We start from the raw sequence: 12,927 nt of genomic DNA on the forward strand, positions 1-12,927 counted from the left end.
GTTTTTAGAAATAGTCTCAGTGATTCCTCGTCAGTGATCGTTCCATGGTGATGGATTCTTCTCAGCCTGTTGTGGTGGATTGAACATGAAACTGTCCTCATTCAGCTTTCCTTCTTCTCTGAGCTCTGCGGTTCACACACCTTTAAAAAGAAACTAATGTCACAACTTTGAACCCTGCTGCTATCATCACCACCGCTCATGGTTTAACTTTCTTTATAGAGATCGCTAACCTAAAGTTTCTCTCACCTGCTCCGCTCCTTCATCATATTGATGGACAGGATCAAATATGAAAATGTCTGTAGCCTGCAGATTTAGCATGCTAACAGAAGCTAACGTTTCAGCCACATTGTTTTGATGCTAACAGAAGCTAACGGTTTCCCCTCGCCTTACGGTCTGTGGTGTCAACAAGCAGAAGTTAAATGTGTCTGAACTCTTTTCCGTGGATGATTTGACATGACGTGTGATCAGTTTGTCTCTGGTGTTGCTCATGTTAGTGAAAGTTAATAACCATCGTCAAGGGGTTTTGATCAGAACCAAGCTTCTTAAACAAATGGAAGATCAAGTCAGACAGCTGGGTAATAAATTGATGTAGCATATTTCATACTTCTTTATTTTTGATGTGAATACAGTCTGCATTCTGTCACATCACATGAAGCAGCATGTGATTCCACCTTGTCTCTGTCCCTATGTATTTAAAGAGAATGACTGCTTTATGTCCCAATCAGCTTTTGAAAGTACATGAAAGTCAGTGTGAGTATTTGAGTGGCTGCTCAACACTTATTCTCTCATGAGAAATGTCAGTCTTCTGGCCATTTTCCTGGCCTGCCATCAATATAGTAATCATCATCATTATAATCAGAAAATCAAAACCTGATCAGTATCATCATCCGAATCATTGTTATCTTGATCACAGCCATCTGGTGTCTGTAATATTATCACCATGCACTCCCATGAGATGATCCCCCTGTGGACTGAGCCCTCACAGACTTCCGTCTTAGTTATTGTGACATGTTGAACTCCAAGCGTGCACAAGCTGTTGACAGACTGCCCCAAACTACACTAGTAAAAGCCTGTTAGCTCATTAGCCTATATGCAAAAAGCAGAAATGTATCTTTGACTTTTGTGTGCACTGCAAAAAGCCAGCCTTCAAAAACAAGAAAAAATATACAAAAATTTGGGGTATATTACTTAAACTAAGAAAAATATCTGCCAACAGATATAGAAAATTTGACTTGTCAAGACTTTCTAAAACAAGTAAAAACATTTAACCTCAATGAACCCAGAAATACCTTAAAATTAGCTTATTTCACTAATAACAAAAACAATAACATACAATGATATGAGACTTCTGTTCTCAATATGTTGAAAAATATTCTTAAAGTAAATGCTAGTGCCATTATCTTGACATAATGACATGCACTAGGCATTACATTTCTTGAAACCAGTAAAGTTATGCTAAAAACTAATTTACTTTTCTTGATGGAAAGACAAAAGTTAAGATTATATTTCTCATTATGTAGGATCATTTTCTTAAAATTCTTAAATGGGCCAAAAGCTGTGGAACTCATAAATCATATTAATGCCTTGTAATTTGGAAGAACTTATCTGAATGTATATGAACTATTTCTGTTGAAACGGTTTGAAATGTTAAATGTTTAAATATTAAGTGTCAGTTTACAGTACTGTGCCAGCTGTACTAATATATAGTAGTACATATTTTCTATTGTTTCATTGAAAATGAAACAGTGGATTACATTTGGCTGTCATTTGTTTTAATTGTGTGAAGAGATACAATTGTGTCAATGTAATCATTTCTTATTTCATGCTTGAAATAAGAAATTATTACTTTGAAAAAGCAGTTTTATACTGGTGAGTAAATGGCAGAAAATAAGCAAATTCACCTTTATCTGAGATATTCAATCTTACTTAGATTTTAGTTTTTGCAGTGTCCATTTATCTGCTTTTAAAAAGGTGATACATTTAAACCAATAAACACTTAAAACAGCAACATAGTCGTAATAAAACTGACATATTACAGCTACATTAAAGGCGGGCACCAAGCAGTTTACTGTAGTGATAATATAAAGTGCTGTAATGACAGCAGGCTTACTTTTACAATGCTGTTTTTTATTTTACTCTCAGTCTGGGGCATCAAACACTTTGTAGAAGCTCTTTTTGTTGTCTCGATGGTAATTACTCTCTCTCTGGTCAAACCCATGTAGCAGTTATTTGTTGGTACTCAAACCTGTAAAGTCCAGGCACTCTCTCTGGAAAGTTTGCAGACAGGCAACTTGAAGTCCTTTGTCATCGTGGAGGGCCTTCAGCGCTGACAGAGCCTCAGGTACATGCTCGCAAAGATAGCGAGGTGGCCTCTGCAGAGTGGATGCTGCACAGATGTCAGTGAAAACATGACGTTGTTTTCAGCAGTCTGAGGTTCAAGCATGACCACTGTCAAGTCTTACTCACTTCTATAATGCTTTACTATTTTCATGAGTTTTGTTTCATCATCTTCATACTTACTTACTCCAGAACGCAGCAGCTCGGCTTCTAACTGGTTTTAACAGACAACATCATATCCCTCCTGTCCTCTCTTGTCTCCTCTGGCTTCCTCTGCGTTTTAGAATAGATTTTAAGATTTTACTGACCACTTTGAAAGCTCGCCTGGGTCTCACCCCAAACTACATTCCAGAAATGCTAACAAATTACAAGCCATCTCACAGCCTTAGATCCTCAGGTGGGGCATTTTTGGTCGTTCCAAAGTCAAGGCTCAAATCCAAAGGGGATCGAGCTTTCTCCATCAGAGCCCCTCGACTTTGGAACGACCTCCCTGAGGAGATAAGGCTTGCAGAGTCAGTGACATCTCTTAAATCTCTTCTTAAAACCTATTTTTACAGACTTGCTTTTAACTGACTCGATCCTTCTAATTGTTTTTACTTCTATTTTATTATTATTTTTAGTTAAATCAAACTAATTCATTGTCTTAAATTGTATTTGATTATTTATTGTTTTAATTCATTTGATTTCTTTCATTTGTTATTTTAATGTTCCTAATTTATCCTTTTCACTTTTTCTAATTTTCTCGATGTGATGTCGTCCTCTTATTCTGAAAACCTCTTTTATTTTCCTTTAATGCTTTTATTTACATATCCTTTTTTATTTATTTATTTATTAATTCATTTTTGAAAAACCTCTTAACAATGATTTATTGCTCTATTGTCTCACCACTTCATTCTGTTTAATTGATGTGTATTATTTTTGACCTCACGTTGGGTTTTGTTTCGCATTGTTAAAATTTCTCCTCCCTGTCTGTCTAAATGTTTACTTTGTTATTCGAATCATGCTTTTTCATCAAAGCACTTTGTAAACATTTGTTTTTACAGGTGCTATATAAATACACTTATTATTATTATATTATTATTACATTATTATCTTTATCTTGTAGCTTTAAGACACTGCCTCACTTTGTTCAATTATAAAACATTTCGGTTTAACAGACCCTCATCAGGTGTGATGACAGCAACTTAACATGTCTATGTGTGTACAACCAAAGAGACTGACTAAATCACCCAATCAGAGAACTGCTGTGATTGATGATCGCCTGAAGCTGATTTGTGTATCTTCAGCCGGAAAGAGTTTAGACCACCTCGCCAAATCACAACACTCGTTTTATTTAATTTAATATTTTGTTATATTTTGGGGCATTTTTGCTTTCATGGAAAGGACACCTGAAGAGAGGCAGGAAATGTGGGGTGCAGAGAGCGGGGGGAGACATGCAGAAAATGGTTGAAGTCAGGGGTCGAACCAGCAACCTCTGCAATGAGGATTATAACCTCTGTACATGGGACAGGATTAGACCGCAAGGCCACCGCCACCTCATCACAATAGTTTTTTACATGGAAACTCACACCCCAAAAATGAAACAAGAGCTTCACAGAGCTGCATACCATTGTGACACCAAATAGTACTTACAGATAGTCAGGGGATGATTAAAGAAGTAAGCCACACAAGTTTAGAAATTATTTGTATTCAACATATCTACAACCAAACACAACATACTTTTCAAAGAGCTGTGAAAAAACATTTTGATCAAAAAAAGAAATAGTGACAAATGAGCAAATAATGACACATGTAGATGTGACGGTGAAGAACATAAACATGTTAAAACTAAAGGAGGAAATATAAATAAATGTCCAGTCCCTAAATAAAATCAGATTACATTTGATCTCTACTCTTTCACTTTTGTTTATTTTTTAATTCTCGTTCTTACTCTTTTTGCTTCACATATTTTATTTTAATTGTGTCTCTGCACGAGTTATTAAAGCTTTTAATCATGGCTGTGTGAAAACGATTTTTTTACAGACATAATGAAGTCTTATACAAATTATATGTGGTTTCATCAATGTTAATGCTGACATGTTGTCACTCATTCTTCTCTCTCTCCTTTATTTCTTGAATTTAATTCATTTCAAAACCTTTATTTAGTCTCAAAAAGACGTTAAGGCTTCCCTCATTTCCAATGTCGTTCAGATCACAGGCACGTTAGAAAAAACACACAAACGCACAATTATTCACAAAATAACAGATCAATTCAAACAGATACAACTTCAGACACACTGGCTACGTTTACATGAGACTTTTAATTCCTCTTTAATTCCGAATTAAGATTTAATCCTCTTTAAAAAGATTTAAAATGACCATGTAAACACCTAATTCCGAGTGAAAATGATAATTCCGAATTAAACTTAAATCCGATGTAAGTGTCTGGTTTATTCTGATTTTAAATCCGAATTGAATAATTCCTCTATCATGTATACGTTCATTCCGCTTTAAATTAATTCCGGTCGTTCTGAGCATGCTCGTTCCCTTGTCCTGTCGCAATGACGCACATATTCCGCGCTGGCGGGCACATATTCCAGGATGAGGTAGAGCAGCTGTTGCACTAACCGGCTTTGATTCCCCAAAGTCCGGTCTTCCGCCTCCCTTCTCCAGTCCTCTATCTCTCTTCTCCTCCTCAGCTGATGAAAGTGAAGCAGTATGTTTGTGTCGAGCTGCTTATTCAAAACTAGAATCAAAATCAAAAGCGAAAGTTGAACTTATTGTGTGGTCTTCCATGTTGTAACCGAAAATGAAAGAAGCAGGAACTGGAGTCTGTTTTTTTCCGGTAAACGTAAATAAGTCACGCCCACCCCTGTCCAATCAGAACCCTTCCCAACCCCCAGACCTTAAGAGGAATTGAATAAAAACAATTAAACGTGTTTTCCATGTTAACCTCAATTCGGAATTAATATTTCCATGTAAACACGAAGGAGAAAACTTTAATTCCGAATTATTTAATTCGGAATTATTAATTCAGAATTAAAAAACATCATGTAACCGTACCCAGTGGTCTGAGATTAAAGTCTTAAATTCTGCAAACGAGGGAATGGATATCAACTTTAAAGTCTGTTGGAGGGTATCCATAATTTAGGGGCATCCATGGAAAATGCTGATCTACCCAGTTCAGTATTATCTTGAGCTGCTTTCAGAATGAGCCAGAATACTGTTAGATAAAACATATGTGTTTTAATTAAATTAAGGCAAATAATTTGTGAAAACATATTTATTCAAAGAATATTTCTGTTACATTTATTTAAACCAAACTAACCAATTTTAAAAAAGGATTTTAATTACATTTTTAAGAGACTTCCCTGACTCCAGAATACACCAACTGGAGTTGAATGTCAAATGAAGCAGCTATTCCATTTGACTGGCCTGTTTAGATTAAATACAAATTATGCAATATTTTATAAAATCATGTTTAGCTGAAGATTATGATTAAGCTCTTTAGCAGTCGGCGTCTGGAAAGTAAATATCTAATATCTTGTAGCTTTCAGAAAGTACCGTACTCACACCTCACTTTGTGCTGTTGTTGCCCCACTGAGAACTAATGAGAAAAGCAGGTGCATAAGCTAATCACTGCTTTATGAGCTTTTTTCCCTCTTGCGTCATCTCGCTGATTACATTCTCTCTCTCTCTCTCTCTCTCTCTCTCTCTCTCTTACACACACACACACACAGTGCTCACAAGGCAGTACCAAAACATTAATATTCCCACATCCAAACTGGCACAGTGCATCGTGTTGAGTCACCTCAAGGTAAAGTGTCAGCTATGCTGAGAATTACCCCGTAGAGCTCGGGCAGAGGACAATCAGGATGAATTATGGAGCCGTTTTCAGTCAGATATGTTAAGCATTACACAGCTGCCTGTTTAAACGAGAAATATATTCAGAAGTCTGAGCAGGTTTGGAAGAACTCTGTAACATCAGACCTTGAACTGAAGAGTTTGAGAATAAGTTTAGAGTGATTATTTTAAGGTATAGATAGCTTCACTTACAGGAAAGTAAAGCAAAGTAAGCCTACAGACTGCACTGAAGTTATTTTCAGTTTCCCTGCTTTCATAAATGACATGTAAAAGACATCATGTTGAGATTATGTGTGTGCTTTGACTGCACAATATTAGAAATAAAATGATAAATGAATATTTTTCGTCATCTCCTTTTAATGATTTCACAACAAGTAATTCTTAGTATGTGCGCCACAGGTGTACACACTGACTCTATAAATAAAGTCTGATTGATTGATTGATTGATTGATTGATTGAAAGTAAACCCTCTGCGTTCCTGTTGTTGGTTAGTGTATGTCTCCACAACGTTAACAAGCTCATGATACACGATCTGTGACAGTAGCAGCTTCACATGTCATGCAACACAGACACAGACTCTTTCTGTGTGTGCAGTAAGGAGCTGTTTGGGTTGTCAGACTTTTAGGTAGATTAATCATGGAAACAAAGAAACCGGAGACAGCATGAGGTTTCAGATCATCAAACTGTAGGAGCCGTATTGTAGTTTATTTCCTATTTGCATAGTTTGTTCATTTTCTGCATTTTTATTTTCCCTTTTAACTTTGTCAGCGCCCTCCACAGGTGGTAAGGGGGCTAGTACTTAATTGGTGCTCATGGCACAGAGACAAAAGGACGGATCACGGCGCATACTGTCACTGACCGAAGGAGTAGAAACATTTCACCAAGATTAACTTGAACTAGAAAAGATTGTTTTCAATTTATTTATTTATTGTTTTACTCTTGCAATAAAAAAAACCTCAAGCAACTTTGAAACATCACTCACTGGATTTTGGGATTTTTGACTGAAAGCTTGCGCGTGTGATGCAGATGCCAGCTTAGTCCTGGACCCTGTGGAGGTGGCGGCTGACAGGATAATTATGGCCAAGCTGTCGTCTCTGATGAACATTTTTTTTATATATATATATATCTTGTTGAAATTCTTGTACTGTACACCTTTTTGTTTGCTTCTGTCACTCCATGAATGTCCCCGTTGCAGGGCCAATAAAGGAGTATCTTATCTTATCTTATCTGATCTAGCTTTTTGAGTCTGATCTAGCCAGTATCCGATACCAGGATCAGATCGGTGCATCCCTAATATTAAGACATCCTCAGTTCTCAGATTCAGGTGTCAGCCTTAATGTGTAGGCTGTAACACAGTAGGAGTATTACACTACATTTATATCCTTTTGTAGAAATATTCCTTTATCATTCCAGCTCCTCCCTCCATTCTTTCCAGTTCATAATCCGTGCAGGGACTCAGCTGAGTAACAGAAAGAGAAAATGACGTCGAGCTGTCGGGTTCTGTCCAATCAGAAGTGATTTGTGAAATGTTGTAGTGATTTCCACTCTAAGGCCACCGTAAGTTCCTCAAAACCCTTTGGATTCTCTCTCCTGTGTAAGTAGTGTGACATATAATTGACAACTACTGTATTGTGAATGTTTATTCAGCCACCTGGAGTCCTTATGGTGGATGCTGAATTATGAATTGAGGTGTTTTGCTCTTCAACATAATTTTGATTTTAGTCATTTTAAAGCTGCTGTGAGGAACTTTCAGCTTGTATTGATTCTGGCGCCCCCTTGTGGACAAAGTGATACCTCTTATCTCTTGCCCTGTACATGCAATATACAGTGGGGCAAAAAAGTATTTAGTCAGCTACTGATTTTGCAAGTTCTCCCACTTAGAAAGATGAGAGAGGTCTGTAATTTTCATCAGAGGTACACTTCAACTATGAGAGACAAAATGAGAAAAAAAATCCAGGAAATCACATTGTAGGATTTTTAAATAATTTATTTGTAAATTAATGATGGAAAATAAGTATTTGGTCAATAACAAAAGTTCAACTCAATACTTTGTAACATAACCTTTGTTGTCAATGACAGAGGTCAAAGGTTTCCTGTAAGTCTTCACCAGGTTTGCACACACTGTAGCTGGTATTTTGGCCCATTCCTCCATGCAGATCTCCTCTAGAGCAGTGATGTTTTGGGGCTGTCACTGGGCAACATGGACTTTCAACTCCCTCCACAAATTTTCTATGGGGTTGAGGTCTGGAGACTGGCTGGGCCACTCCAGGACCTTGAAATGCTTTTTACGGAGCCACCCCTTCATTGCCCGAGCGGTGTGTTTGGGATCATTGTCATGCTGGAAGACCCAGCCACGTTCCATCTTCAATGCTCTCACTGAGCGGAGGAGGTTTTGGCTTAAAATCTCACGATACATGGCCCCGTTCATTCTTCCCTTAACACGGATCAGTCGTCCTGTCCCCTTTGCAGAACAACAGCCCCAAAGCATGAGGTTTCCACCCCCATGCTTCACAGTAGGTATGGTGTTCTTGGGATGCAACTCAGCATTCTTCTTCCTCCAAACACAACAAATTGAGTTTTTACCAAAAAGTTCTATTGTGGTTTCATCTGACCACATGATATTCTCCCAATCCTCTTCTGGATCATCCATATGCTCTCTGGCAAACTTCAGACGGACCTGGACATGTACTGGCTTAAGCAGGGGGACACGTCTGGCACTGCAGGATTTGAGTCCCTCTTGGCGTAGTGTGTTACTGATGGTAGCCTTTGTTACTTTGGTCCCAGCTCTCTGCAGGTCATTCATCAGGTCCCTCCGTGTAGTTCTGGGATTTTTGCTCACCGTTCTCATGATCATTTTGACCCCACGAAATGAGATCTTGCGTGGGGCCACAGATCGAGGGAGATTATCTATGGTTTTGTATGTCTTCCATTTTCTTACACTTGATCCCACAGTTGATTTATTCACACCAACCTGCTTGCCTATTGTAGATTCACTCTTCCCAGCCTGGTGCAGGTCCACAATTTTCTTCCTGGTGTCCTCTGACAGCTCTTTGGTCTTGGCCATGGTTGAGTTTGGAGTCTGATTGTTTGAGGCTGTGGACAGGTGTCTTTAATACAGATAACCAGTTCAAACAGGAGCCATTAATACAAGTAACGAGTGGAGGACAGAAGAGCTTCTTAAAGAAGAAGTTACAGGTCTGTGAGAGCCAGAAATCTTGCTTGTTTGTGGGTGACCAAATACTTATTTTCCACCAGAATTTACAAATAAATTCTTTAAAAATCCTACAATGTGATTTCCTGGATTTTTTTTTCTCATTTTGTCTCTCATAGTTGAAGTGTACCTCTGATGAAAATTTCAGACCTCTCTCATCTTTCTAAGTGGGAGAACTTGCAAAATCAGTGGCTGACTAAATACTTTTTTGCCCCACTGTAAGTGTCTTCGAACATTTAGATTTATCGCACAATGTGGTTATTTGCAATGAAAACAACCAAAAAAAGGTGTTTCTAAAGCGAGATGTCAATCACCTGTTCTGACACCTACCCCCTCAGAGCAGTTTCAGGCATTAAAACAACAACAGAGAAGGTATCAGTGTTGTTGTAGATGGTCTTTTTTGCTTTTGAGGGTCATAAAGAGGCATCAGCATCAGTTTAAGTCTGTTTCTTAGCCAGTTAATTAAAAACTCCTCATAGTGCCTTTAAATCAAAAAGTCCTTGAACACACTTTAACACCTGCTAAATGTAAAGCTGTTAGCTTACTGAAGTTACCATTTAGCTGAAAACTCTTCTTGGGCTACATTTAGCCTCAAACCCTGAAACCAGCATTGCTGTAGACTCTTTAGAGCTTGCATGAAAAACTCAAAAATATCTCTTTATGTAAGACCTTAATCACCACACTTATTTGTTTACACCACAACACAGATTTATTGTGCTCAATCACAAGACAACACACACACAAAGTAAAGAACATTAAAATATGGATTTTAGGATGCTGTTTCTGTTTGCAGAAAACCCTCCAGCATAAGAGTTGTTCTGCCGGGAAGCATGGCCGGCTCTGCTCGCCTTGATGGCGGCCCATCGAGCGTACTGCTCCTCAGCCTTCTGCTTCCTCTTCTCGTCCTTCTTCTCCTTATGGTCCTGGTATCTGCCCACCCAGTACTGGACCTTCAGTCTGTCTGGCAGCCACTGCTTGGGCTCCTTGGGTTTTGGTGTTTGCTTGTCTGTTTTTTCTGAAGTGAAAGGAAGATCACATTTTAGTTTTACACACAGGAAAAATAAACATGGATCTAAAAATCGAATGTAGAGGAAAATGTTAAAAGTTACAGTCATGTTTAAAAAATCTAAATTATATAAAAGAAAATGAAACTCATGAAAAAAGAGTGATATAACACCATCTTTATAAGCTCATTCAGATGTTCTATGGTCTATAATATAGAGATGATTTCAGAATCAGTAGATCTTAGTAAACCTCAGGACTCATCAGCTGCAGTATTTAAAAGATGATTAAAAAGATAAAAACCTTTAGACTGAGGGGCCATTTTTGCAGAAAAGCAGGGGGATGTGCATTTGACTGGGACGGGCATCTCTCTGACTGCCTCGCTCTCTGATTTTTGCTCTCCCACCCAGTTATTAATCAGGGCTTTCTTTCTCTCCTGATGTTTGGGAGCCTTCAGGTCAGAGGTTGGGCGATCACGGCTGGCTCTGTCCCTCACCCTCTGCGGGCGGTAAAGCTCGGCCTCCTCCTGCCTCTCCTGCTGCTCCTCTTTCAGAGCACAGGTTGTGTACCTGGGCCTTCTGCCCGGCTCCTCCTCCACCTGCATCATCTCTTTCCAGGGAAGCCTCTCTTGCTTCACTTTCTCTAGTTCTGCTTTCTGCAGGGCCTTGAGTTCATGGGCCTTTCTCTCCTCCTCCTCTCTCTGTCTGGCCTCCTGTATCTTCCTCTCCTCCAGAGACTTTTCTCTCTGTCTCCTCACCATTTCTTCCAGGTGTTCTCTTTCCTCTCTTTCCATCTTGAGCTTCTCCATGGCGCGCTCTCTGCGCTCCATCTCCACAGCTTTCAGCTCCTCATACATCCTTCTCCTGACCTCCTTTTTCCTCTCCTCTGGAGTCAATTTCATCAAGCTCTTAACAAGCTCCATTTCAGAGATGAGGGAACTGTTCTGGTTTGCAAACATGGTTGCTGGATGTTCTGGTATCAGTTGGTAAACTGTACTCGTGTTGTTCGGTTTAGATATATTCTGTCTCTGTCTCACTGAGATGCGATCTCTTCAAAAGGTTTGTGTGAAATGATCCTCACAGGCTGTAAAGTAGTCTCACTTGTGATGGAACTCCATTCTTCCATCACAGTACCCATTGTTAACTTGGAACCTATGACTATGACCAGTGTTCTATTGGCCTCCACTATGTTTCATTTAACTTTTGGCTCCACATGTTTTTATCAACATTGTTGAATCACTTTCCTCTCCACTGAAATATCTCAGCAGCAGCTGAAAATATAAACATGAACCTTTGTTCATATTTAAGTTCTGTAGAGTGTGAAGCCTCACCATGACAGACCTCTTCAATATGAGGCCTGTGGGCCAAAAGCAGTCCTCTAAAACCTCAACCTGATCCTTTCAGTTCAGCCAAAGCAGTTTATAAAACAAACATAATAATTATAACAATACATATTTTTTCATAGACTACACTGACATTTCATTTTGTAACAATTCAATACAATGTACCTATAAATATACATAAATAATCAATATAATATAGTTGATTTATGTATACAAAATCAATATAATACAGTTGATTTATATATAAATAATCAATATAATATAGTTGACTTACTGCATATAGAAATATTCAATACAATATAGTTGATCTATGTATAAATAATCAATATATAGAAAATATCATGCAATGTTTTGTCCTTAGGATGAACCAGTTTCTGTCTCAGTGTGTTGGAGACTGACACTGTGTATGTAATGTGATACTTCTACTGTGTAGCCTACATATTAAGTAGGGATGCACCAATCCCACTTTTTAGGCCCCGATACTGATATCGATACCTGGTCTTTGGTATCTGCCGATACCGATACTGAACCGATCAGATCCAGGTATTGATTTAACAATCTCTATTCCTTAATGTGAGGATAGAATCATGTTTTGGCAAGTTCAAGCTTTTCTGACTTTGTAAACCAAAATAAAATGAACATTTTTAAACTGACAGTATCATTATCCAAGTGATTATAAATGTTTACCAGCAGTTTGGTGAGTTAATCTTCATAACCAACCGATATTACAATTCAACTGTAAACCTCACCAGTGGATAAGAGGAATTAAATATTCTGTATAAAAAAAACTGCTTCAGATGACAAAATAAAAAATATATCAATGTAATGTTTCTATAGAGTGTTTCCAACAGAAGTGCAGTGTACCTGTGGCTGGGATTAAGATCATTGAATACATTATTACTCTACCCAGCTTTGCCCTTACTGTTTCCCTTCTCCACGTCTGATATTGTGACAATATTAATCAGCAGCACATTTCATAAAGACGCTGATGATGTAGGAGACACACATGTTTATTGTCAACACAGAAAAGCAGAGAACTGAGATGAATAGATCTGCCATTTGAATCGGCACTATATATCTGCCCTTTGTCACCAATATCCTTGTTCCGTTGCTTAGCGCCGCTCGAGTGGCTGCTTGCTGCAGCAGCTCTCTCTTCGTTGTTCTTTTTTCGACTCTTTTTTTCATATCAGTG

General features: G+C 38.3%; 2 protein-coding genes across 3 annotated transcripts in view; one reads left to right on the forward strand and one right to left on the reverse strand.

Annotated features, from left to right (window-relative positions):
• The window catches only part of ctnnd2a (catenin (cadherin-associated protein), delta 2a), a 518,337-nt gene that overhangs the window by 312,505 nt on the left and 192,905 nt on the right, over positions 1 to 12,927 (forward strand). The window lies entirely within an intron of this gene.
• Positions 10,078 to 11,483, reverse strand: LOC117829169 (vicilin-like seed storage protein At2g18540). The gene is made up of 2 exons (XM_034706752.1): positions 10,697 to 11,483; positions 10,078 to 10,406 (listed from the first exon to the last, which is right to left on the reverse strand). Exons 1-2 carry the CDS (start codon positions 11,349 to 11,351, stop codon positions 10,147 to 10,149), a joined length of 915 nt encoding a protein of 304 aa, XP_034562643.1. The 5' UTR covers positions 11,352 to 11,483; the 3' UTR covers positions 10,078 to 10,146.

This window comes from Notolabrus celidotus, chromosome 17 (assembly GCF_009762535.1).
Source record: "Notolabrus celidotus isolate fNotCel1 chromosome 17, fNotCel1.pri, whole genome shotgun sequence".
Classification (NCBI taxonomy): Eukaryota; Metazoa; Chordata; class Actinopteri; order Labriformes; family Labridae; genus Notolabrus; species Notolabrus celidotus.

Bases quoted from the DNA above. Each gene is read 5' to 3' on its own strand.
- LOC117829169 (XM_034706752.1), bottom strand. From the start codon at position 11,351: ATGTTTGCAAACCAGAACAGTTCCCTCATCTCTGAAATGGAGCTTGTT. The intron at 10,407-10,696 runs GTTTTTATCTTT...CTTTCACTTCAG, and splicing joins AATGGCCCCTCAGTCTAAAG to AAAAAACAGACAAGCAAACA.